General features: G+C 41.4%; 2 protein-coding genes across 2 annotated transcripts; both read left to right on the forward strand.

The window, feature by feature from the left end:
- The first annotated feature begins 2725 nt into the window (after window positions 1-2725).
- LOC132405229 (protocadherin-10-like) lies at window positions 2726-5116 on the forward strand. Its single transcript, XM_059989916.1, has one exon. The coding sequence runs from the start codon at window positions 2726-2728 to the stop codon at window positions 5114-5116; it is 2391 nt and encodes a 796-aa protein (XP_059845899.1).
- A 6914-nt stretch (window positions 5117-12030) lies between these two features.
- Window positions 12031-27084, forward strand: LOC132405230 (protocadherin-10-like). The gene is given in 3 exon segments (XM_059989917.1): window positions 12031-14412; window positions 22594-24965; window positions 24967-27084. Coding segments are annotated over 3 exon segments (4794 nt in total). The 3' UTR covers window positions 25007-27084.
- The last annotated feature ends 758 nt before the right edge of the window (window positions 27085-27842 follow it).

Raw genomic sequence — 27842 nt, forward strand, 5'->3', positions numbered from 1 at the left:
AAATTGGAAGCTTAAATTGGAAGGATATGTTCTCAGGGAAAAGTATGGAAGAAATGTGGAAAATGCTCACGGGATATTTGTGTAGTTTTGGATAGGTATGTTCCACTGGGACAGAGGAGTTATGGTAGGGTACAGGAACCATGGTGTACGAAGGATTTAATGAATCTAGTCCAGAAGAAAAGCTTACAAAAAGTTCAGAGAGCTAGGTAATTTTAGAGATCTAGAAGACTATAAGGCTAATATAGGAAGGAGCTTAAGAAGGAAATTAGGAAAACCAGAAGGGGCCATAAGAAGGCCTCGGTGGGCAGGATTAAGGGCAATCTCAATGCGTTCTATAAGCATGTGAAGAGCAAAAGACGTGAACGAATAGGACCTATCAAGTGTGACAGTGGGTATGTGTTATGGAAAAGGGGGAAATAACAGAGGTACTTATTGACTACTGTACTTCAGTATGCACTATGGAGAAGGATCTTGGTGATTGTAGTGATGACTTGCAGCAGATTGAAAAGCTTGAGCTTGTAGATATTAAGAAAAAAGATGTGCTGGAGCTTTTGGAAAGCACCAAGTTGGATAAGTGGTCGGGACAGGATGAGATGTTACCCAGGCTACTGTGGGAGGTGAGGGAGGAGATTGCTGAGCCTCTGGCGATGATCTTTGCATCATCAATGGGGACGGGAGAGGTTCTTGAGGATTGGAAGGTTGCGGATGTTGTTTCCTTATTCCAGAAATGGAGTAGAGATATCCCAGGAAATCACAGACCATTGAGTCGAACCTCGTAGTTGATAAGTTGATGGAGAAGATCCGGTGAGACAGAATTTATGAACATTTGGAGAGGCAAAATATAATTAGAAAGAGTCAACATGGCTTTGTCAAGGGCAGGTCATGCCTTACGAGCCTGTTTGAAGTTTTTGAAAATGTGACTAAACACATTGATGAAGGAAGAGCAGTAGATGTTGTGTATATGGATTTCAGCAAGGCATTTGATAAATTATCCCATGCAAGGCTTACTGAGAAAGTAAGAAAGCATGGGTCCAAGGGGACATTTCTTTGTCGATCTATAACTGGCAAGGAGTAGTTGTAGATGGGTCATATTCTGCTTGGAGGGTTGTTACCAGCGGAGTGCTTCAGGGATTTGTTCTGGGACCCTTACTCTTTGTGATTTTTATAAATGACCCGGATGAAGAAGTGGAGGGATGGGTTAGTAAGCTTGCTGATGGCACAAAAGTTGGGGGTGTTGTGGATAGTATGACGTTCTGTCAGAGGTTACAGCGGGATATTGATAGGATGTAAAACTGTGCTGAGAAGTGGCAGATGGAGTTCAACCCAGGTAAGTGTGAAGTGGTTCATTTTGGTAGGTCAAGTATGATGGCAGAATATAGTATTAATGGTAGTGTGGAGGATCAGATGGATCTTGAGTTCTGAGTCCATACGAAGCTCAATGCAGCTGCGCAGGTCTACTCTGTGGTTAAGAAGCCGTACGGTGTATTGGCCTTCAATTGTGGAACTGAATTTCGGAGCTGAGATGTAATGTTGCAGCTATTTAGGACCCTGGTCCGACCCCACTTGGAGTACTGTGCTCAGTACTGGTTGGCTCACTACAGAAAGTATGAGGAATCCATATAAATTGTGCAGAGGAGATTTAAAAGCATATTGCCTGCACTGGGGGGCATGCCTTATGAGAATAGATTGAGTGAACTCGTCCTTTTCTCCTTGGACCGACGAAGGATGAGAGGTGACCTGATAGAGGTGTATAAGATGATGAGAGGCATTGATCATGTGGATAGTCAGAGAATTTTTCCCAGGGCTGCAATGGTTGCCACAAAAGTACACAGGTTTAAGGTGCTGGGGAGTAGGTACAGAGGAGATGTCAAGGGTAAGTTTCTTTTTGCTCAGAAAGTGTTGAGTGTGTAGAATGGGCTGCCGGAAACTATAGTGGAGGTGGATACGATAGGGTCTTTCAAGAGACTTTTGGGTAGGTACATGGAGCTTAGAGAACTAGAGGGCTATAGGTAAGCCTAGTAATTTCTAAGGTAGGGACATGTTTGGCACAACATTGCGGGCCGAAGGGCCTGTATAGTGCTGTAGGTTTTCTATGTTTCCATTCCTTCTGATTGCAGTCTCCTTACATAACTCTTCCTCAAATTCTTCTGACATTTGAAGTAATTTAGTTTCAAAGTTCATTTATAAATCTATGCTAAAATATTAACTTTACAGAGAAGCTGTGTCATGGAAATAGAAATTTTGCTGTGAATTGGGAGAGAAAATCACCTGGAATAGGTTGCAACTGATTCACTGGTAAGTCGAATATTAATAATATCAAAATGCCAATCAGAATAATTAAGAGTATTCAGTAGAATTTCGTTTTTTTTTTCCCAAAACACATAAGCTCTATCAATGTCTTTACATTTTAATTGAACACCACAAAATTTCAGGAACCATCTTGCTTTAAGGATTGCACTCTGCTGAGATTGACCGTGGCTTATTGTCTCGCCTGTAACCAATAGGAGGCTTTTTACAGCGGGAGATCCATTGCTCCTCCCCTTTGGATAACCGAGCACCGAGAGGTTCAATTTAGATTGCAGACGCAGGACCTGCACATTAAGTACCAGTTAAGTCTCATGAATTTTGACATATAGGTTAATCAAGCTAGGCATTTTTGGTTTTTTTTTGCCGTAACATCTCTTTCAAGGATTTGGCAGTCAGAAAAACAACTGGCACAGAGACAATGGCGAATTCGCAGAGCACTAATTTCACGTTTAGGGCGCTGGTTTTTATTTCCTTTGTTTACGCGGCGAGCCTGGGCTTTGGACTAATTCGCTACACCATTCCAGAGGAAATGGAATATGGCTCTTTTGTTGGAAATATCGCGGAAAATTTGGGACTAACGAATCGACAATTATCAGCTCGAAAATGTCGCATTGTCTTTCTGGAGGGAAGGCAATATTTAGAGGTAAATTTGGATACTGGCGTCTTATTTGTCAGCAGTCGAATAGACAGAGAGCAGCTTTGTGCACAGAGTCCTTCCTGTATACTTGGCTTCCAGATAATTTTAGAAAACCCTCTCCAAATGCATCGCGGTGAAGTAGAGATTCTCGATATAAATGATAATTCACCCACCTTCCCCGAAAAATCCATTCGCTTGCAGATGGCTGAATCCATCGCACCAGGCTCTCGTTACCCACTAGAGAGCGCGCTCGACCTGGACGTGGGAGCAAACACAGTTAATATATACAATATTAGCACCAGTGAACAATTCCGTTTGAACGTCAACTTCAGGGAGGATGGGAGTACAATTGTAGAGTTGTTATTGGATAAGCCACTGGACCGCGAACAAGAAGCATCGTTTCAGCTCGTACTGACGGCCTTTGACGGCGGTAAACCTCCGAGATCCGGGACAACTCAAATCACCATCAGCGTACTGGACATCAATGACAATGCACCTGTGTTCGAGAAAAATGTCTATACGGCCAGCTTGGTAGAAAATGCGCCTTTGGGTACCTTGGTGATCAGAATCAAAGCTGTCGATCTGGACCAAGGTACTAACGCCGAGGTGAAGTACTCCTTTGCTAATCGTGTTTCAGGCCAAGTGCGTGAACTGTTCAGTTTGGACCCTGAAACTGGGGAGATCAAAGTTCAAGAGCAGCTGGATTTTGAAGAAAAGAGCAGTTATGAACTTGATGTACAAGCGGAGGATAACGGATCACCAGCTATTACAGGGCATTCCAAAGTATTGATCAAATTAACTGATGTAAACGATAATCCGCCCGAGATAAAGGTAACATCCCTATCTGGCAAGGTCCCCGAAGATGCTACACCTGGGTCAGTCGTAGCTCTAATGGACGTTACGGATCGCGATTCCGAGGCAAATGGAAAAGTTCACTGTGAGATTCCACTGGGCCTTCCTTTTCAAATTAAATCCTCTCTGAATAAGCATTATGAACTGACCACAACCCGCCCGTTGGATCGGGAAACTACCGCAGTCTATAACATACCTGTCACAGCCTGGGACTCTGGGTCTCCTCCATTATCAACAAATAAAACTATCCAGATAACGGTGTCTGATGTAAATGACAACACACCACAGTTTTCGCAGTCTTCCTACGCTGTCTATGTGATGGAGAATAACGCTCCGGGTGCTTCAATTTTCGCACTGACTGCGTTCGATCCGGATATGGACCAAAACTCCTATATTTCCTATTCCTTCATCGGGAATCTGCAGGATTCGTTGGTGTCCACTTACTTCAGTATTAACTCGATGAACGGTACCATTTACGCTTTGCGCTCCTTTGACTATGAGAAGGTCAAAAGTTTCCAGTTCCACGTTCAAGCCCGTGACGCTGGAGTGCCTCCGCTGAGCAGCACCGCTGCAGTGAATGTAATTATTCTGGATCAAAATGACAATGCTCCAGTGATCGTTTCTCCTTCCACACCGAGTGGATCATCACCCATGGAGATACTGCCCCATTCAGCAGATCAAGGTTACTTGGTCACCAAAGTCTTGGCAACTGATGCAGATTCTGGTCAGAATGCTCGGCTCTCCTATCAGATGGTTCAAGCAACCGATCCCACTCTCTTTAGAATAGGGCGCAGTTCAGGGGAAATCAGAACAACGAGAAGCATTTTGGACTTGGATGATACCTCGCAGAGTATTGTCGTTCTAGTGAGGGATAATGGACAGCCGAGCCTGTCCAGTACAACTACAATATTTTTGTCGATTTTGGGGAATGTTACTGAGAATGTCTCTGAAACTAGTGATTTTCATAGTAATCCTCGTTATGTTTCCGACATGAATCTTTATTTACTTGTCACCTTCGGATCAACATCGATTTTGTTCCTTTTGATAATTGTCTTTTTAATTGTACTAAAGTGTAAACAAGATGGAGGCATTATTCAAGATGGAGGGTGCCCCATTTATTGTTGCCGGCCGAGGAATTCGAAAGAACTCTTTACCCGTGGCGATGCGCCAAGAGTTCAACTTGATTGTACTGGAACTGGTCAGACTGCACCCTTTCCCGAGAGGTATCATTACTCGGTGTGCTTGTCACCAGAATCATCCAAGAGTGAATTTCTTTTCTTGAAACCCTACAATCCATCTTTCACTCCAGGTCAATACTAAATTACGAAGTTGTAATTACAAAGGTAAAGGGGAAGGTTGTTTTTTTTAATCATCACAGTTACTTAAGTTTGGGTGGGAACTACTCCTGGCTTTCGAACGTTGTTCATGATTAAAACCTTGCAATAAACACAGTTTTGTTATGAAGGGAATGTGATAGCCACCAATGAATTGATTTAAGTATGTAACTTCGATAACCAAGCCGCCTGATCGATGGCAGCCCAATTCCCTAAACCCACCTCCACCAAACCCGCTAATCAGGTTTTTTTTATACCGTGACCCGATGACATTATAAAAGCAGAGCTCACTTTCCGAGCGGTAGACGATAAGGATGACATTTTCTTCTCCCGTACTGTTAATCCATTGAAAGTCTGTATAGGTTGCACAGACTCTTATAGATTTATTCCCGGCATTTGAATTTCTTTATGAAAATGCAGAATTAAGATAACGGAAGTTTAATGGTTAATTTGACCATCAGATTCGGAGCATATCTAGACAAAGAGAAAGATTGTAGGCTGCTTCAAGGTTTAATTCCATTAGACCGTGTCGGTGTTTATGCTTCATAAAGATATTCCCTACTCCATATTCTTCATCCTGGGGCAGCGTTGTGATACTATTTATCTGCTTAGCAAAGTTTTACTTAAAATATATATCTGACTTGATGATATGCAGTTCAGTGTTCTTCAGTCTTTAAAATAAACTGTTCTTTTCTGAATAAGTTGCTAATTTATAAATACAGATTATTTTTATGATCCGTAGTCTGCAGGTGCGTTATTTCCATTCTTTACGGTTTGCTAATGTAAAAAAATCTCTTTATTTAGCTTGTTAATTTTTGCTAGAAACTCTATTAGTGCAACTCAAAATTCATTGTTTAGCAATGCTCCTAAAGTTTCTTAATTTACTATAGTATAGTGGATACTAGAGAAAGTCCAGAAGAAATTTACATGAATTGCAGAGCGTGTCTCATGTCAGCAGGTTGAGTGAACTTTGCCTTTTCTCCTTGGAGCGACGAAGGATGAGAGGTGACCTCATAAATGTGTATAAGATGGCCAGAGCCATTGATCGTGTGGATAGCTAGAGGATTTTTCCTAGGGCTGAAATGACTAACACAAGGGGGCTTTGAAAGTGCTTGAAAGTAGGTACAGAGGGGATATCAGGGGTACTTTTTTCATAAAATTGATGTGGTGGAGGCGGATACATTCGGATTTTTTAAGAAAATCTTAGGTAGGTACAAGGAGCTTAGAAAAATAGAAGGCTATACGGTAGGGTAATTCCGACAAATTCCAGAGTAGGTTACATGGTCGGCACAACATTGTGCGCCAAAGGGCCTGTAAAGTGTTTTAAATTTCTATGTTCTTATAGAACTGACCCTTTATCCTTTATCTCCCTCCTCAGCCCCACTCCAAGCTCTTTTCCCCGTAATCACGGATGCAGTGCGCAATCAAGAACCTTGGTCTCAAATATATCCAACCTTCTGGCCTCCACAGCTGCCTGTAGTAACAAATTTCACAAATTCGCCACCCCCAGCTAAAGGAATTCCGCCACATCTCTGTTTTAAATGGACGCACTCTATCCGCTCTCATCTCCCTTTAATTTTTTACATACTTGAAAAGGCTTTTTCTATCCGCATTCATATTATTTGCTAGTTTGCTTTCACATGTCATCATTTTGCTCCTGATGATTTTTTAGTTGCTCTCTGTAGAGTTTTAAAAACTTCCCAATCATTTGTCTTCCAACTAATTTTTGCTTTGTTTTATGCCTCTATTTTGCTTTTACATTAGCTTTGACTTCCCTGGTCAGCCGTTTGAGTATTTCTTTGTTTTTGGAATACATCTATCCCGCACTTTCTTCATTTCCCCAGAAACTCACCCTATTGCTCTGTTGTTGTCATCCCTTCCAGCATATCATTCCAACTTACTTTGGCCAGCTCTTCTCTTATATCATAGTAATTTCCTTTACTCCACTGAAATATTGTTGTGTCAGACTTCACTTTCTCCCTATCAAATTTCAAGTTGAACTCAATCATATTGTGATCACAATCTCCTAAAGGTCCTTTTACACGAAGCTCTCCAATTACCCCCGGTTCACTACACCACACCCAATCTAGTATAGCTGATCCCCTAGTAGGCTCAACTGCATACAGCTGCAAAAAGCCATCTCTGCGTATTCAATAAATTTACTCTCTTGGGATCCATTACCAACCTGATTTTCCCAGTCGACCTGCATGTTAAAATCTACCATGACGATCATAACATTGCCCTTTAGATAAGCCTTTACTACTTCCCGTTGTAGTCTGTGGTCCACATCCCAACTACGATGAGGTGGCAAAATTATCCACCTCATTTCCTATACTCCGTGCATTGAGATATGATACTTTGAGAACTGTATTTTCTATCCTTTCTGATCCTGCTTCCCTAACACACTGATACTCACACTGTTGGCTGCAAGTTTGCCCTGTTATCTACCTTCCTTTCTTGACAGTCTGATTGCACACTGTCTTTGTTTTTTTTTTTAGCATCCATCCTATCCCGAGTCCGTTCACTCCATTTCACACAACCTCAAATTAGTTCAAACTCTCTCCAGCAGCTCTTACAGACCTGTCCGTGAGAATATTGACCCCATCGGGTTCAGGTGCAGCCCATCCCCTTTGTACTGGTCATATCTCCCGAGAACCTGATCAAAGATCCTGAAGCCCTGCCCATTGCACCTGTTTTTCAGCCATGCATCTATCTGTCAAATCATCCTGTTTATACCTTCACTGGCGCATGGTACAGGTAACAATCCAGAAATTATTACACTGGAGTTCCTGCTTCTCAGCTTTCTGCCTAGCACTTTAAATTCTCTCTTCAGGACCTTTTATTCTTTCGTAGAGTTAACCTTTTGATAACAGTTACACAGTTCACTTTCATCTTTTAATACCTATTTATGATCAAAAATTACAAAATACAGTACTGTGAAAAAATATTCGGCAGATATATGTATTCGGCAGAGAAAGAGTGCCGGGGTGGAGGGTGGGAACGTTTGCTGACACACCCAACCCTGTGACACCAGGCAAGATAATTTGATTCCAAACAACAGATTTTTAAAATTCATCACAAAATGTCTACTTGATGCTTCCTGCTCTCCCTTCCCTTTGTCCCAACCGTAATTCCCCTCTTTTTGCGACTCTCCCACTCTCGGTCCACAACGGAGACGCATATCAGAATCACGATTATTATCATTCACATAGGTCATGTTTTTTTCCGGCAATAGTTGGATGCAATACATAAAATGACTGCAGTACCGCGCAAACATATTAGGCACCCCAGCTATATATACGTGCCTCAGATATTTGCCCAGAATTGCAGTTGTCTGCTGTAATGGGAAACCCCTTTTACGATGACCGTATCCGTACATTGTACTTTGCATTCCCTACCTGTTTTAATTAAACCCTGTGGATGTCTTTCCCCACTTCCATCAGTGATTTTATTGTCCATAATTTTGATTAATTCCTTGGTGACCAGTTTTCTAAATCTGCTAGAATAGTTTCAATTATTTGTTTGAGAAGAAGAAGAGACGCAGGTGACTACAGAGTGAGAGGGATTATATGTACATACATCCATTGACGTGGAGGCGTTGGTCGAGAGGTTAAGAAGAAGGCATCTGGCGCACTCGCCTTCACTGATCAGTGAACTGCGTGCAGAAAGTAGGACGCAGAAATGCAACTCTGTGTGTTGTTGGTGAGTCCGCATTTAGAGTCGGGCGTGCAATCCTGGAGGCTTGACTGCAATACGATCGGAATGGTGCAGGGAAGAATCGTGAGGTTTTTTAGGGACCGGAATACTTGAGCTATTAGGAGAGGCTGGATAGCCTGGGGCCTATTTTTTTCTGTGGATATGGTATGCTGCAGAGTAACATAATAGTTGGATATGAAATCATGAAGTGCGTGCTTAAGTGGAATAGTCAAGTAGTGGAGTCTAAAGTGGGAAGACACAGACTTAAGGTGAAAAGCAATGTTTTAAAAGCAACAGAAGGGAATCTTTTTGACATGGAGGGCAACGGGTATACGGAATGGACCACCAGAGAAAGCTGAATAGGTGCATACAATTTCAACGTTTAAAAGAAATTTAGCAGATTCACAGCGTAAAAATATTTGGAGTGATATGGGCCAAGTGGAGTAAAATAAAACTATCTCAGACAGACATTTTGATGGACGTGGTCATTGGGCTCAATAGCCTGTTTCTCTCATAAAAAAACAGTACGATTCTTATCACATGCTTTCAGACCTGTATGCATTCTGAACAGGAGTGGCCTAAACGCATTATTATAAAATTGTGAAATTTCTGTCAATATAGGCGAGCTTATTTGTGCGCTTGTTGGAGCCTGAGATCATAAATAGAATTCATAGAATTCAGCCTTAGTGCTTTTTAAAAAATGTATTTTCCTTAAATTTCCCTTCGTTACCCTTTATGCATATATAAACAATAAATGCTGCCAGAACTCAACAGATGTGCTAATGTTTGTGGAAAAAAAAACACTTCACGTTTCATATACAGAAGCTGAAATTCTAGCTCTTCTTATATCCAAAATATGCTGCCTGCTCTGCCGTGTTTTTGCAATTTTTTTTAACTCTTTCAGAATTCCGAAATCCTGGAGTTTTCATGGTTTTCAAGCAATTTTCATGGAATTAATTTTTTTCTCCATACGTTTGAATTGTTCTTCTCTCCCGTTAATCGGCCAAGGTACTCCAAACAGGGTAAATTCAATTTTTAGTGGAATATGTTACCCCTATCTTCATAATGTACTTCTGGCGATTTTATATTTGTAAACAGTATTAGGTTAAATTCCGAACTTACAGTCTTAAAAGGCTAAAACAAACAACTCAGAATTTCTTACAGTACATTGAGCCTTGTTATATTATGCAGACTAAAATCAGGAGCATTGCCTCAAGTTTCTGGGAATAGATTTAGGATGGAGGTAAGAAGAAATTGTATTTGCTAGAGTGTAGGAAGCGGAGAAGGCAGGAGAATTCGGTTGAAGGGATAATAGATCAGTTACGGTATGTTGGAATAGCGAGGTAGACTCGATCGGCCGAATTGCCGAATTCTGTTCCTATGTTTTATGTTTTATGGTTGTGAATCTGTGAAATTCTCTGCCCATGGAAGTAGTAGAGCAATCTCACTAAGTATATTTAAGACACCGCTAGATAGACTTTTGCATAGCAGGAGAGCAAAGGGTTATGACGAAAAGAGAGGTCGGTGGGGTGAATCCACGGCTAGATCTGCCGTGATCTCATTGGATGTTGGAGCAGTCTCGAAGGGCAATATGGCTTATTCCTGCTCCGAATTCTTATGTTATTATGTTGTTCAGTCATCGCTTCAATCTTGTTTTCTTTGAGGATCAGGCTCATGGTGTGCCTGCGCATTTGTGTATGCATGTTGAGGCTCAGAGAACAGAAAAATCAGTTCAGGCTGTCTCACAATGATCAGTAAGCACAATATATGGTATATGCAACAGCACCATTATTATTATTAAGAATAATTTTCTGCCTTGTAGATTATCGCTAGTATAATAATAACACTCCTCATGTTTCTTAACATGAGTATATCCTAGTCTCGTCAAACGCAGTCCACCTCTCCAGTACTGAAGGAAACGTATATACATGTCCCTTCCACGTAGCCTTTCCCCCTTCCCAGTTAGGGCGCCTAAGAATTTGAAAAGGACTGTAGTAATTTCAGGTATTGCACTGTACTGCCGCTGCAAAAATACCAAATTTCAGGACATATGTGAGTAATGATTCCGATTCTGATTCTGTGATTCATGTAATTCTGATATGAGTCTCTATTTTTGATTGAAATTCGGATGTGTGGAGGTAGAAAGGAATCGTGGTTGGGTAAAGGGGACGGAGCAGGAAGCCCCAGATAGTCAACCTGCAATGATCAATAAGCCAAGTTCTTGGAATCAAATGACCTTGCCTGCTGTCCCAGGGCTGGATGTGTGTGCATCCCCCCCACCCTTGGCACTCGTTCTCTGCCACCTGTAATAAACTCCTGCCATGGCACTCGGCCCTTGCCATTTCCAACATCCTTTGCGCCACTATCTGCATCACCTTGACAAAAAGAGTAAAATGGAAATGCTTTATGCACCTTAGCTATACATGTGTGCCTGAATGTTTTATTGTACCGTATATCCCGGTATCTAGTGCCAAATCAGAAGTTCCCTGTCTTCTATAATAGAGGATGTTCGTATAAATGGACAGAAATGATAGATTTTGATGAGGTATATATAAGAAAATTCTACTGGTGAATGTAACTGCTCTATTTCTTGGGCACTAATAGATGCATTTTCGATATATTGGTTGCCAAGAGATAAATTAATTTCATCTCCATGTCATAATGTATTTAGAGAATTGAAGAATTCGAAATCCTTAAAAGTAACCAACACACGTATGCCAATAGTTTACCAGATATATCGAGATAGTTTACCCTATGTCAAGATATTCAAGGAATGTCTCGCAAATAGGTTAACCGTACGACAAACGATCTTGGATACGAGCAAACATTGTTTAGAAATCAATGATCGATGTTATCAAAATACTAAAAGTTATTTTTAAACGGTTATTACGAGGATAATTGCAGATGATTCTGTCACTCTGTATTTTAATTGCAACAGACAAAATCCCGTTGTAGTGTAGCTTTAAGAAATGCATTCTGCAGTTATTGACTGCCCTTATTATACCGCAGGCCGCCAATAGAAATCCACTTTCAGCTGGAGATCCATTGCCCCTCCTCGCTAGTGACGGAAAGATTTTCCATTGATACTGCTGAACTAAAGCTCCCCGGAACATAATCTACGTGAATTCTGCGTACGGATCGAAGGATTCATTTGCCGACAGAGCTCCTGAAACGTTTGCACAGATAATAATTGGCGCAGAGACTATGGCGAATTCGCAGAGAAACAACGCCTTGATATTGATCATGCTGATTTTTATTTTCCTTGTTTTCGTATTGAGACAGGGAGTGGGTCTGATTCGCTATTCTATTACAGAAGAATTGGAATATGGCTCTTCTGTCGGGAATATTGCTGAACATTTAGGACTAATCGCTGGAGAATTATCAGCACGAAAATGTCGCTTAGTCTCCGCCGACGGAAGCCGGCACTTCCAGGTAAATTTAGAGACTGGTGTCCTGTTTGTTAGCAGTCGAATAGACAGAGAACAGCTTTGTGCACAAAGCCCGTCTTGTAATCTTGCCTTCCAGATAATACTAGAAAACCCCCTCGAAATGTACCGCGGTGAAGTGGAGATTCTCGATATAAATGATAATTCGCCTTCTTTCCCAGAGAACGCCATTGTCTTGCAAATGGCTGAATCTGTTGCACCGGGTTCCCGCTTCCCACTAGAGAGCGCACTTGATCCAGATGTAGGATCAAACACCGTCAATACGTATATAATCAGTCCCAACGAGAATTTTGGTTTGAAGGTGCATGTCAGAAAGAATACCGTTACAAATGCAGAGTTACTGTTGGAGAAATTTTTGGACCGTGAAAAGCAGGCATCGTTCCAGCTTGTTCTGACGGCTGTTGACGGTGGCAAGCCTCAGAGAACCGGGACAACTCAACTCACCATTAGTGTACTGGACAGCAACGATAATGCGCCTGTATTCGAGAATGATATATATACTGCAAACCTGGAAGAAAACGCACCAGCAGGAACCTTGGTGATCAGAATCAGAGCTGTCGATCTGGACCAAGGTACTAATGCAGAGTTTAAATACTCGTTTTCTAATCTTGTCCCAGAGAATGTACGGGAATTATTCAGTCTGGATCCTGAAACTGGAGAGATCAAAGTTCAGAAACCTCTAGATTATGAAAATGAAAAAAGTTATGAACTTGATGTCCAGGCCGTGGATAATGGTTCACCATCAATTACAGGACATTCCAAAGTACTGATCGATTTGATTGATATGAATGATAACGTCCCTAAGATTACAGTGACCTCCATGTCTGGCAAAGTCCCTGAAGATGCTGCACCCGGGACAGTGGTTGCCCTAATTGATGTAACTGATCGCGATTCCGGAGCAAACGGAAAAGTTCACTGTGATATGCCAGTCGACCTTCCCTTTAAAGTTCAGTCATTTCTGAACAACCATTATAAAGTGACCACCACTCGTCTGTTGGATCGAGAAACCGCACCAACATATAATATACCTGTCACAGTCTGGGACTCCGGATCTCCTCCTCTATCAACAAATACAACTATCGAGATAGTGGTGTCTGATGTAAATGACAACACACCACAATTTTCCCAGTCCTCTTACGCCGTCTATGTGATGGAGAATAACGTTCCGGGTGCTTCTATTTTTGCACTGACTGTTTTCGATCCTGATCTGGACCAGAATTCTTATATCTCTTATTCATTCACGGGGAACCTGCAGGATTCGGTGGTGCCCACTTACTTCAGCATTGGTTCGATGAACGGGACCATTTACGCATTGCGCTCATTTGACTACGAGCAGGTTAAAAGCTTCCAGTTCCATATTCAAGCCCGTGACGCTGGAGTGCCCCCGCTGAGCAGCAGCGCTACAGTGAGTGTCATTGTCCTGGATCAAAATGACAATGCACCAGTGATTATTTATCCTTCCGCACCGAGTGGATCATTACCCATGGCGATCCTGCCCCATTCAGCAGGTCAGGGGTACTTGGTCACCAAAATCATGGCGACTGATGCAGATTCAGGTCAGAATGCTCGTCTCTCCTATCAGATAGTTCAAGCTACTGATCCTACTCTCTTTCGGATAGGTCGGAATTCAGGGGAAATCAGAACAACGAGAAGTATTTTGCAGCCGGATGATACCTCGCAGAATTTAGTCGTCTTAGTGAGAGATAACGGACAGCCGAGCCTGTCCAGTACAGCAACAATATTTTTCTCCATTTTAGGGAATGTTACTGAGAGTGTCTCCGAAATTAGGGATTTTGATATTAATCCTAGTTATGTTTCGGACATGAATTTTTATTTACTTGTCACATTCAGATCAACATCGATTTTGTTCTTTCTGATCATTGTCTTCTTGTTTGTAGTAAAGTGTAAACAAGTTGGCGGCATAGGTCAAGATGGCGGATGCCCAATTTGTTGTTGCCGACCCAGGAATTCGAAGGAAGTATTTATTCGTGGCGATCCGCCAGGGGATCCTTTAAATTGTGCTGGAACTGGTCAGAATGGACCTTTCCCCGAGAGTTATCAGTACTCGGTGTGCTTGACACCGGAATCATCGAAGAGCGAATTTCTTTTCCTGAAACCGTACAATCCAAGCTTCACTCAAGTTCAACACTAAATCACAAAGTTGTGGTAAACGCGAGGGTTTTACAAAAGCTTCATATTTAATTAAATTTAAGTGGAATACCACTACTTTTAAAGTAACTGCCATGATTTTGTAGTTTACTATAACTATGCTGTACCAACCACGATGGAGTTATTAAGGGAACATCAGAGCCACAATAAATCGATCCAATTAAAAATCATGGGTAACATCAATTATCTGGCTGTCCGATTGATGACAACTCATTCCACACGCCAAACTCCAAACCCTTCCCTCCCCCATCCCCGCACTCTCCACCCCTACGACCCAGCGCCCGAATCTCTTGAATAGTTAGCTTGCTAATCAGGTTTCAAATACATTGATCGGAATTCATTATAGTAACAATGCTTCTTTCCCAAGCGTTTAAGAGGTAATATTAGAAAATAACAACAGTCTTTTCTTCTCCCTGCTGTCATTCATTCGAACGACTTGTAAGGTTGCACAGACTTGAGTTGTTTGTTTCATATCTGTTTCCTAGTGAAAAAAACAGTATTAGAGACAGGAATGTTTACTTCAAGATCGGACCATAAACTTAAGACCTTGCCTGGAGGTAAAGAAACTTCGTCAGATACTTTTTGATTTAATAGGATACGTTACGTTCAGTGTATATTTACCCCCCACCCCCCCGGCAACTTATTCCAATAGGCCGTTCCGATGTTTTTCCTCCATAAACCCTTCTGTCCTCCGCATTCTTCATCCACCTCCAGCAGTATCATACTATGTCTCGTGTGTTTATCAGTCTTTCGCTTACAGGTATCTTTTCTATTTCACTAGATGGGGTGCCATTTTCCCGGTCGATAAACGAAATTGTTTTCTCTGAATTACCTGTTGGTTTATATTGACTGATTACTGCTAGGATATCTGATCTTTGGGTTAATGGAAATATTTTCCTCTTTATTTAGATTTAGAAACGTTATCAAATCAGTCCACTGCCTTCCCTATTCAGCAAATTTCTCAAACTTTTTATTAAATTTACAATTTAGCCCGGAAAATAGCAGCGTTTTGTGTATTTTTTCTCCTACGCCTCCGTGAAGTTTTCAAATATACTTTCTAACCAAACTTATAGCAATTCTCTGTTCTTAAATTCCTTCCTGCTGTAGCTGGTTCGCCGCACTCAACGACTGCGTTCCTTATAAATGGCCTATTCTGCAGGATTAGTTTTTAATGTCTTTCTTTTTTCTATCTTCGATCAAATTTCCATCAAATCCCCATTTATATTCTTAATTTTCATATATTGCAGTATTCTACTCTTCGAAATTGTAGTAATATACAGATTATCCTTCTGTTGTTTTTCAATTAGTTTAACCCGATTAGATTGTAATTAAAGTCCGCTTTGAAATCCACAGTCCGTACGTTTTCTTATACTTTTGAATCATTACCTTACACTTGGATAATTTACAAATACAGCTTTCAGCACAGGTTGCCTTCCATGGCACTGACATTATGTTTTGATATACCGTTCACCAATAAAATTTAATACTTATTTAGGAACAAAATTATGAATAGGTGCCTACTCCCACCGTGATAGGAAACACTTCTACGATTGCATGTTGCATTTAGTAATCGCTAGCTGTTTTCTTTCCAAACTTTATCGAGGACTTCCCCTGGGATCAGAGGTTTTAACCTTAATACTGATTAATTCATCGGTTTACACTCTTCGAAATCTCCTAGAATTGTTTTAAGTATTTTTTCCAGATGTATAGGATTCGTCCGTGTCTACAGAAACCACACAGGCATTGATCATTTTAAGTCCTGGCACAGATGGACAGAATCGAGGAGAAGGGAAGGCGTTTGGCAGGCTTGCTTTCATTGGTTAGTGTATTATGTAGAAGCGTTAGGACACCATGCTGCAGCTGTACCTGTTGTTAGCGAGACCACATATGGAATTCAGCATGTAGTTTTGGTCGACCAGATATGAAAACGGCAGAAAAGGTGCAGATAAGATTAATGAGGTTGCTATAAGGACTGGAGGACTTGAGTTTCTGATACAGGTTGGGATTTTTCCCCCTCGATCTAGGTTAGAACCATAGTACATTACAGCACAGAAACAGACCTTTTGTCCCTTCTTGGCTGTGCCGAAACATTTTACTGCCTAGGCCCACTGACCTGCACATGGCCCATATCCCTCCATACACCTCTCATCCATGTAGCTGTCCAAGTTTTTCTTAAATGTTAAAAGTGAGCCCGCATTTACCACGTCATCTGGCAGATCATTCTACACTCCCATCATCTCTGTGTGAAGAACCCCCCCCCCATGTTCCCTTTGAACTTTTCCCCCTTCACCCTTAACCCATGCTTAACCCATGTCCTCTAGTTTTTTCCTCCCAAGCCTTAGTGGATAAGCCTGCTTGCACACGCTATCTATACTCATCATAATTTTATATACCTCTATCAAGTGCCCCTCATTCTTCTATGCTCCAGGGAATAAAGTCCTAACCTATTCAACATTTCTCTGTAACTCAGTTTCTCAAGTCCCGGCAACATCCTTGTAAACTTTCTCTGCACTCTTTCAACCTTATTAATATCCTTCCTGTAATTCGGTGACCAAAACTGCACACAGTACTCCAAATTCGGCCTCACCAATGCCTTATACAACCTCACCATAACATTCCAACTCTTATACTCAATAGTTTGATTTACAAAGGCCAATGTACCAAAACTCTCTTTACTACACTGTCTACCTATGACGCCACTTTTAGAGAATTTTGTATCTGTATTCCTAGATTCCTCTGTCCTACTGCACACCTCAGTGCTCTACCATTTACCTTGTGTACCTTGGTTTTTCCTTCCAAAATGCAATACCTCACACTTGTCTGTTTTAAACTCCATCTGCCATTTTTCGGCCCATTTTTCCAGCTAGTCCAAATCGCTCTGCAAGCTTTGAAAACCTTCTTCACTGTCCACTACACCTCCAATCTTTGTATCAGCAGCAAATTTGCTTATCCAATTTACTACATTATCATCCAGATCATTGATATAGCTGGCAAATAACAATGGACCCAGCACTGATCCCTTTGGCACACCACTAGACACAGGCCTCCACTCAGAGAAGCAATCCTCCACTACCACTCTCTGACTTCTCCCATTGTCTAATCCAATTTACTACCTCACCATGTATACCTAGCGACTGAATCTTCCTAACTAACCTCCCATGCGGGACCTTATCAAAGTCCATGTAGACAACATCCACTGCCTTCCCTTCATCCACTTTCCTTTTAACCTCCTCGAAACTCTAATAGACTTGTTAAACATGACCTACCACGCACAAAGCCGTGTTGACCCTCCCTAATCAGTCCTTGTCTATCTAAATATTTGTAGATCCTATCTCTTAGTACTCCTTCCAATAATTTACCTACTACCCACGTCAAACTTACCGGCATATAATTTCCTGGATTACTTTGGTTGTTAATGTGTTACCTGACAGAGGTGCATAGTTACGTTCGATGGTCGCAGATTTCTTCTCAGTGCAATGGAGTCTATAATCAGAGGGCATAGATTTAAGGTGAGAGATAGAAACGTTTAAAACAGGACCAGAAGTGAGTCCTTATGACACAGAGAGGTGTATAGAATGATCTGGAAGAAGAAGGTCGAGAGATGGGTACAAATTCAATGTTCATACGACGTTTAGAAGATTCATGGAGAGAAAATGTGTACAGTGATAGGAGCTAAACGTAGTGAAATGCGACGAGCTTGGTTAGACATTTTGGTCTGCAAGGACGATAGGCCAAAGGGCCTTTTCTCTCTGTTATAACTGTTCGACATTTGTCATATGCTGTCTGTCCTGTATATAAACCCGAATAACAACTATCTAGACGGGCTATGAAAAGATTCTGGAATCCCTGTCAAATTAGGTGAGCTTATTTGTGTACGTGTTTGGGCTTGAAGGTCATAAATAGAATTCGTTATCTTTCACGTTTAGTTTTTATTCTGCTTTCATTTCCAATGTAGCCGATAAACCAAGATAATAATGACATCCACTTCAACTCTGCTTCACATTCCCATTCAGATATGCCCATTCATGGACTTCTCTACTGCCTTGATGATGCCAAACTCAGGTTGGAGGAGCAGCACCTCATATACCAACTGAGGAGCCTCCAGCCCCTTGGCGTGAACATTGAGTTTTCCAACTTCCTGTAATTCCCTCCCTCTCCCTCAACCCATCCAAGTTTCACTCTGCCTCCTCCTCCAACTGCCTGTCACCTCTCTCTTGATTCTGCCTTCTTCTACTGCACATAGTGCTTTCCCCTTACATTCCTTCTTCACCTTTCATGCGTATCCCCTCCCTGCTTCCCCTCCCCCACCCCTTGATCATTCCTCTTATTGGGTTTTCACTTGGCACCTACCAGCCTTTTCCTTCCCAACCTCCCCCTACCTTCTTTACAGGGCCCCTGCCCCTCCCTCTTCAGTCCTGACGAAAAGTCTTGATCCGAAACGTTGACTGCTCGTTTCCACTGATGCTGCCCGACCTGCTGAGTTCCTCCAGCGTGTTGTACGTGTTATCTCTAACTTAACCGTTTAACCGTTAAAATATTTCTAGTAGCTTTATCTTTATGAAACTGCATTATGTTTAATTCCCAACTTCTGGTCTGAGAAGGCTGAAATGAACAATCCACGATTTATTACATTGAAGTTCGTTTTATCCCTTAGTCTGAAACCAGGGACGTTTCTTGAGATTCGCGGGAATAGATCTAGGATGGAGAAGAGGCGAAATGGTTGTTGCCAGAGAGTAGGGAGGGGAGAATGATGTTGAGAAGAATAATAGATCAGTCACGATGGAATGGCGAGGCAGCCTCAATCAACTATTACTTATAATTATAACTCATATAATCGTATGTATGCACGGAAGCAAAAGAATCTCAGGGTTGTACTTGGCGATATGTAGGCACTCTGATAATAAATTTTACTTTGAACTTTGAACTTTTATGGTAGTGAATTGTGGAATCCTCTGCCCCAGGAAGCATAAAGTCGATCATATACAATATAATTAAAACGCCGTTAAATAGACTTCTGCATAGCAGGAAGCTGAGGGTTATGAGGAAAAGGCAGATAGAGGGAAGAAAGGTTATACAGAGATAGGCATGATCTTATTAAAGTGGGGACAATCTCCATTGCAAAATAACCTACTCCTGCTTCTAATTCTTATGCTCTTATGTTTACCAGTCACACGCCCCATATTCAAGATTCAAGGAGTCTGCGTGAATGCATGAGTGTGTTGGGCACAGGGAGGATGAGAGTAAATATAAAGATTCCGACAATAATTATTAAGCACTAAGTACAGTATGTGCAACGGTTTAACATGGACATTTTCTGTCTTTTAGGTTATCGCTTGTATCACACAGCACTCTAGTTGTGTCTTAAATGCAACAAAAAGTTTGACATCCCGGTCTCTTCGAAAGCTGTCTAGCTCTCCAGTAGCGTAAGGCAATTTCTATACGTGTCTTTCTTCTAACCTAACGTTCTCATTCCCAACAATGGCTTAATTAGGAAAGAGAAAAAAGATTATGAGAGAAAGCTGGCAGGGAACATAAAAACTGACTGTAAAAGCTTTTATAGGTATGTGAAAAGAAATAGATTGGTCAAGATAAATGTAGGTCCTTTACAGTCAGAAACTGGCGAATTGATCATAGGGAACAAAGACATTGCAGACCAATTGAATAACTACTTTGGTTCTGTCTTCACTAAGGAGGACATAAATAAACTTCCAGAAAAAGTAAGGGACCGAAGGTCTAGTGAGATGGAGGAACTGAGGGAAATACATGTTAGTAGGGAAGTGGTGTTAGGTAAATTGAAGGGATTAAAGGCAGATAAATCCCCAGGGCCAGATGGTCTGCACCCCAGACTGCTTAAGGAAGTAGCCAAATAAATAGTGGATGCATTAATTATAATTTTTCAAAACTCCTTAGATTCTGGATTTGTTCCTGAGGGTTGGAGGCTGGCTAATGTAACCCCACCTTTTAAAAAAGGAGGGAGAGAGAAACCGGGGAATAATAGACTGGTTAGTCTGACATCGGTGGTGGGGAAAATGCTGGAGTCGGTTATCAAAGATGTGATAACAGCACATTTGGTAAGAGGTGAAATCATCGGACAAAGTCAGCATGGATTTGTAAAAGGAAAATCATGTCTGACGAATCTTATAGAATTTTTTGTAGATGCAACTAGTAGAGTGGATAGGGGAGAGTCAGTGGATGTGGTATATTTAGATTTTCAAAAGGCTTTTGACAAGGTCCCACACAGGAGATTACTGTGCAAACGTAAAGCACACGGTATTGGGGGTATGGTATTGATTTGGATAGAGAATTGTTTGGCAGACAGGAAGCAAAGAATGGGAGTAAACGGGACCTTTTCACAATGGCATGCAGTGACTAGTGGGGTACCAATAGGCTCAGTGCTGGTACCCCAGTTGTTTACAATATATATTAATGATTTAGACGAGGGAATTAAATGCAGTATCTCCAAGTTTGCGGATGATACGAAGTTGGGCGGCGGCGTTAGCTATGAGGAGGATGCTAAGAGGATGCAGGGTGACTTGGATAGGTTAGGTGAGTGGACAAATTCATGGCAGATCCAAATTAATGTGGATAAATGTGAGGTTATCCACTTTGGTTGCAAGAACAGGAAAACAGATTATTATCTGTACGGTGGCCGAATAGGAAAAGAGGAGCTGCAACGAGACCTGGGTGTCAATGTACACTAGTCATTGAAGGTGGGCATGCAGGTACAGCAGGCGGTGAAAAAGGCAAATGGTATGTTGGCATTCAGAGCAAAAGAATTTGAGTACAGGCGCAGGGAGGTTCTACTGCAGTTGTTCAAGGCCTTGGTATATTGTGTGCACCTAGAATATTGTGTGCAGTTCTGTTCCACTAATCTGAGGAAAGACATTCTTGCCATAGAGGGAGTAGAGAGAAGGTTCACCAGATTGATTCCTGGGATGGCAGGACATTCATATGAAGAAAGACTGGATCAACTAGTCTTATACTCACTAGAATTTAGAAGATTGAGGGGGGATCTTATTGAAACGTATAAAATTCTAAAGGGATTGGACAGACTAGATGCAGGAAGATTGTTTCAGATGTTGGGGAAGTCCAGAATGAGGGGTCACAGTTTAAGGATAAATCGGAAGCCTTTTAGGACCGAGATGAGGAAAAACGTCTTCACACAGAGAGTGGTGAATCTGTGGAATTCTCTGCCACAGGAAACAGTTGACGTCGGTTCATTGGCTATACTTAAGAGGAAGTTAGATGTGGCCCTTGTGGCTGAAGGGATCAGGGGTATGGAGAGAAAACAGGTATAGGGTTCTGAGTTGAATGATCAGCCATGATCATACCGAATGGCAGTGAAGGCTTGAAGGGCCGAATGACCTACTCCTGCACCTATTTTCTATGTTTTTATGTTTCTAAGTAACATTCTTAAACGCTTTGCATTGCAGGATCTTGTGCCAAATCTGAAATTCTTTGACCTCTGTTATAGAGGATGTTGATATAATTGGATTGAGACGATAGAATTTGATGAGAATTTATATGAAAAGTCAAATGGTTAAGACGGATGAAAGTAATTGCTGAATTTCTTGAGTACAAAAGGATGTAATTTAGATTCATTGGTTGCCAAGAAATGCAAGAATTATATTTCCAAGTCATAGTGCGCTTAAACTGTGTCGAGGTCGAAATTCATAAAGTAACAACTATTGACATGCTAAGAATTCACATTTATATGTCAAGATATCCAAAATATTTCTCGCAAATAGTTGTTGTACAGTTAATTTCTGCACCAAATGTGACAGCTGATCGATTCGAAACTCAATGATTAATACCACAAAAAAAAGCACTAAAACACCCATTTTACCAGGTTTGCTACGAGGATAATGTAAATGCAGATAATCTGTCAATCTGTATTTTAATTGCAACACACAAAATTCTCGTTGCAGTCTCGCTTTAAGAACTGTATTTAGCAGTTATTGACAAGGCTCATTGTGCTACCAGCAGCCAATAGGCATCCACTTTCTGTGGGAGATCCATTGCTCCTCCTCGATGGTGGCGGAAAGGATTTTCCGTTAATATTGCGGAATTAGAGCTTCGAGAAACATTATCACTGTGAGTTCCGCAAGTAGTACACCGTTCAAAGATTTTAACAGATACAAAAGGATAATAATCTGGCTCAGAGACAATGGCGAATGCGCAGAACAACAACGCCTTGGTACTGTTGATGCTGATTTTTATTCTCCTTTTCATACTGAGGCAGGGGATGGGTCTGATTCGCTATTCTATTCCAGAGGAATTGGAATATGGCTCTTCTGTCGGGAATATTGCTGAAAATTTAGGACTAATCGCTCCAGAATTATCATTACGAAAATGTCGCCTAGTCTCCGGTGACGGAAGCCGGTATCTGGAGGTAAATTTAGAGACTGGGTTCCTGTTTGTGAGCGGTCGGATAGACAGAGAGAAGCTCTGTGCACAGAGCCCTAATTGTAATATTGCCTTCCAGATAGTACTAGAAAACCCCCTCGAAATGTACCGAGGGGAAGTGGACATTCTCGATATAAATGATAATTCGCCCTCTTTCCAAAAAGACGCCATTGTCTTGCAAATGGCTGAATCTGTTGCACCGGGTACCCGCTTCCCACTAGAGAGCGCACTTGATCCAGACGTGGGAACAAACACAGTTAAAACGTATACCATCAGTCGCAACGAGAACTTTGGTTTGAAAATGCACGTCAGAAAGAAAACTGTTACAAATGCAGAATTGGTGTTAGAGAAATCTTTGGACCGTGAGAAACAGGCATCTTTTGATCTTGTACTGACGGCCGTTGACGGTGGCAATCCTCCGAGATCCGGAACAACTCAGATCAAAATTAATTTGTTGGACATCAATGATAATGCACCTATGTTCGAGAATGATGTGTATACGGCAAAACTGAATGAAAACGCACCAATAGGAACCTTAGTGATCAAAATCAAAGCTGTTGATCTGGACCAAGGTATTAATGCGGAGTTGAAATATTCTTTCTCTAATCTTATCCCAGACAGAATGCGTGAATTATTCAGTCTGAATGCTGAAACTGGAGCGATCAATGTTCGGAAACAGCTGGACTTTGAAAATGAACAAAGTTATGAACTTGATGTCCAGGCTGTGGATAATGGCTCACCGTCAATTACAGGGCATGCCAAAGTGTTGATCGATTTGATCGATGTAAATGATAATGCACCGGAGATAAAGGTGACCTCCATATCTGGTAAAGTCCCCGAGGATGTTGCGCCTGGGACAGTTGTAGCTCTACTGGATGTTACAGATCACGATTCAGGAGAAAACGGACTAATTCGCTCTGAAATTCCTCTGGGCCTACCCTTTAAAATTGAGTCATCTCAGAATAGCCATTATAAAGTGACCACCACTCGTCCGTTGGATCGGGAAACCACCGCAGTCTATAACATACCTGTCACAGCCTGGGACGCCGGGTCTCCTCCACTATCAACAATTAAAACTATCCAGATAACGGTGTCTGATGTAAATGACAACACACCACAGTTTTCCCAATCTTCCTACGCCGTCTATGTGATGGAGAACAACGCTCCGGGTGGGTCTATTTTCGCACTGACTGCGAGTGATCCCGATCTGGACCAGAACTGTTATATTTCTTATTCCTTTTGGGGGAATTTGCAGGATTCGCTGGTGCCCACTTACTTCAGTATTAACTCGATGAACGGTACCATTTACGCATTGCGCTCCTTTGATTATGAGAAGGTCAAAAGCTTCCAGTTCCACGTTCAAGCCCGTGACGCTGGAGTGCCTCCGCTGAGCAGCACCGCTGCAGTGAATGTAATTATTCTGGATCAAAATGACAACGCTCCGGTGATTGTTTCACCTTCAGCACAGAGTGGGACTGCGGCGGTGGTGATCCTGCCACAGTCAGCGGGTCAGGGATACTTGGTCACCAAAATAATAGCAACTGATGCAGATTCTGGTCAGAACGCTCGGCTCTCTTACCAGATAGTTCAAGCAACCGATCTCACTCTCTTCAATGTGGGGCGTGCTTCAGGCGAAATCAAAACAACAAGAAGTATTTTAGACTTGAATAATACGTCGCAGAGTCTAGTTGTCTCAGTGAGGGATAATGGACAGCCGAGTCTGTCAGGGACAGCCACAATCTTTTTGTCAATTTTGGGCAATGTTACCGAGAAAATCCCTGAAACTAGAGATTTTCATAGTAATACTGTTCCTGTTTCGGACATAAATGTTTATTTACTTGTCACTTTCGGATCAACATCGGTTTCGTTCCTTCTGATTATCGTCTTCTTGGTGGTCCTAAAGTGTAAACAAGATGGTGGTATTGTTCAAGATGGCGGCTGCCCGATTTGTTGCTACTGGCCGAGGAACTCGAAGGAAGTATATATTCAGAGAGACGTGCCAAGGGATCCCTTAAATTGTACTGGAACTGGTCAGACTGCACCCTTCCCAGAGAGATATCATTACTCCGTATGCTTGTCACCGGAATCATCCAAGAGCGAATTTCTTTTCCTGAAACCTTGCAATCCTTCCTTTTCTCAAGGTCAATGTTAAATTGTAAAGATGTGAACGCGAGGGTTTTAAAAAATCATAATATTTACTTCATTTTGCGGTAAAATGCCTTTGAAATATCAGTCATGATGCGGTTGTTCACTAAAGTATGCTGAAATAAATACGATAGTGCTATGCAGGGTAGAAGATAGTCATCAATAAAATCATCTGTTTACTAACCATAGTACCATAGATTACCTAGCCGGCTGATCCACGCTAACCGATTCCATAATTCAACCCTACCACCCAGTCCCCACCCACTTGAATAAGTCACTTGCTAAACAGGTCTCTAAAACATTCACGGAATAGATTATAATGACAATACCTGTACTCACTCCCCGAGCAATTAAGAGGTAATTTTAGAAAATAACAACCGCAATTTCCTATCTCTGCTGTTTGTTATTCATTGGATTGACTGGTAAGTTTGCAGAGACTCTTCTGAATTTTTTTTGTATCATTCGAGATTCCTCATGAAACCGCAGTATAAGAAATATTAAAGTTTAATTCTTGAACTGACCATTAACCGAAAACCTTACCCGAATGCAAAGGTATATTGCAAGGTAAACACAAAGTACTCTGCAGATGCTGGGGTCAAATCAACACGTACAGAAGCTGGATGAACTCAGCAGGTTGGGCACAGTCCGTTGAAATGAGCAGTCAACGTTTCGGGCCGAGACGAAGGGTCTTGACGAAGGGTCTCGGGCCGGAACGTTGACTGCTCATTTCAACGGATGCTGCCCGACCTGCTGAGTTCATCCAGCTTCTGTACGTATTTATAGTGCAGGTGCTTCCAGCTTTAATAGGAAACATTTAACTTTATGCTCAGTTTTATAGTTCCCCCCAAGGCTGTTTATTCTATTGCACCGTGTTTTTTTCTCCATAAAACCTTCCCACCTCCATATTCTTCATGAACCTCCATTTGCATTCGTACGTATTAAACAGTGCTTTATTAAGCTTTCGTTTAGACTTATCTATTATTTGACTAAATGCGGTGTCCTGTTCCTCAGACTTTAATTGAATTTATTTTCCTTTAATTACGTGTTAAACTATTATTATCTGATGATGTTTAAGATCTCTGATCTTTGGGCAAGTTACTTCATCATACGGGTTGATAAAGAAAATATTTTTCTCTTGATCTAGACTGTTATATTATCTTAGAAACTTTATCAAATCAGCTCACTGACTTCCCTATTCAGCAATGTTATCAACTTTTCCTGAGAGGTCTCCTCTCATCTTACTTCACTCCAAGGAAAAAAGGCCGAGTTCACTCAACCTATTCTCATAAGGCATGCTCCCCAATCCAGGCAACATCCTTTTACATCTTTTCTGCACCCTTTCTAAGGCTTCCACATTCTTCCTGTAGTGAGGCGACCAGAACTGAGCACAGTACTCCAAGTCAAGTCAAGTCAAATCTCTTTTATTGTCATTTCGACCATAACTGCTGGTACAGTACATAGTAAAAATGAGACAACGTTTTTTCAGGAACATGGTGTTACATGACACAGTACAAAAACTAGACTGAACTACGAAAAAAAAACAACGCGTTGAAAGCTACACTAGACTACAGACCTACCCAGGACTGCATAAAGTGCACAAAGAACAGTGCAGGCATTACAATAAATAATAAACAGGACAATAGAGCAAAGTGTCAGTCCAGGCTTTGGGTATTGAGGAGTCTGATAGCTTGGGGGAAGAAATTGTTACATAGTCTGGTGGGGTCTGACTAGGGTCCTATATAGCTGCATTTTGTGCTATTTTCAATAATTTCACAACACTTGGTGAATGATTTTTTATACTTTGCTATGGTTTCGTTATACTTTAGATATTTTACAAATACAACTTTCTGGATAGATTATCTTTCATGGCACTGACATTACGACATCTGATCTGTAATTCACCACTAAAATCAATGCCTGTTTAGGAAGAAAAGTTATAAATAGTTATCTGCTCCCACTGTGATAGGAAACACCTTTACAATAATCGCATCTAACCGTCGCATTTAGTAATATTTAACTGTTTTCAAACTTTGTGGATGCATTCCATTTGGATCAGAAATTTTAACCTCAATTTTCATTAAATCGTTGGCTTTAAATCTCCCAGAATGGTTTCATTTATTTGTCCCAGAAGCATATGGGACGTCGGTGTCGACAAAGACCGTATCAGGCTTTAGGTACAGAGGTCCGTTTAAATGCTAGCAGTGATAGATAGCGCGAAGAAGAAGGGAAGCCGTTTGGCACACTTGCCATCATTGGTCAGTGCACTGCGTACCACTGTTCGGACACTATGTTAAGTACCACTGTCTCTGGAATCACTGTACGACTATCTAGCTTGCATATAAAGCAAGATAATACTGACTTAAAAAAAAACTTTTAATAGATTCTACAATTTTTGTCAAGCCAGGTGAGGTTACTCTGTACAACGGTTGAAGGCTGAATGTCATAAATAGAATATTTTTGCTTTCGCGTTTAGCTTTTTTCTCCGCTTTATTTTCCTTTCCAGTTGTTTCTTAGTTTCCTTATATTTTATTCCCCCTTATTATCCTCTGCGGATTTAAATTAAAAACAGTAATGCTGAACAAAAATTCAACAGCCCAGGCTTCATTTGTGGAAAGAAAAACACAATGTTTCAGGTCCTGAGGCTGAAACTCTAACTAGTCTTCTTTCCATATGTACTGCCTGACCTGCTGAGTTTTTGCAATATTTTGTTACCTCTTTCAGCAAACCGGCAGCGTGGATTTTTCTTCATGCCGCTAACGTTCTCGATTACGAGTTTAAATATTTACAGCAGCTTTATTCATGAGCCTACAGTTTACATTTTATGTCAAGGTATCCAAGGAATTAGTTGTT

Source organism: Hypanus sabinus, chromosome 15, assembly GCF_030144855.1.
Source record: "Hypanus sabinus isolate sHypSab1 chromosome 15, sHypSab1.hap1, whole genome shotgun sequence".
NCBI classification, from domain to species: Eukaryota; Metazoa; Chordata; class Chondrichthyes; order Myliobatiformes; family Dasyatidae; genus Hypanus; species Hypanus sabinus.

What these genes read in the sequence shown, in the direction of transcription:
- LOC132405229 (XM_059989916.1), top strand. Translation starts at nt 2,726, where the DNA reads ATGGCGAATTCGCAGAGCACTAATTTCACGTTTAGGGCGCTGGTTTTT.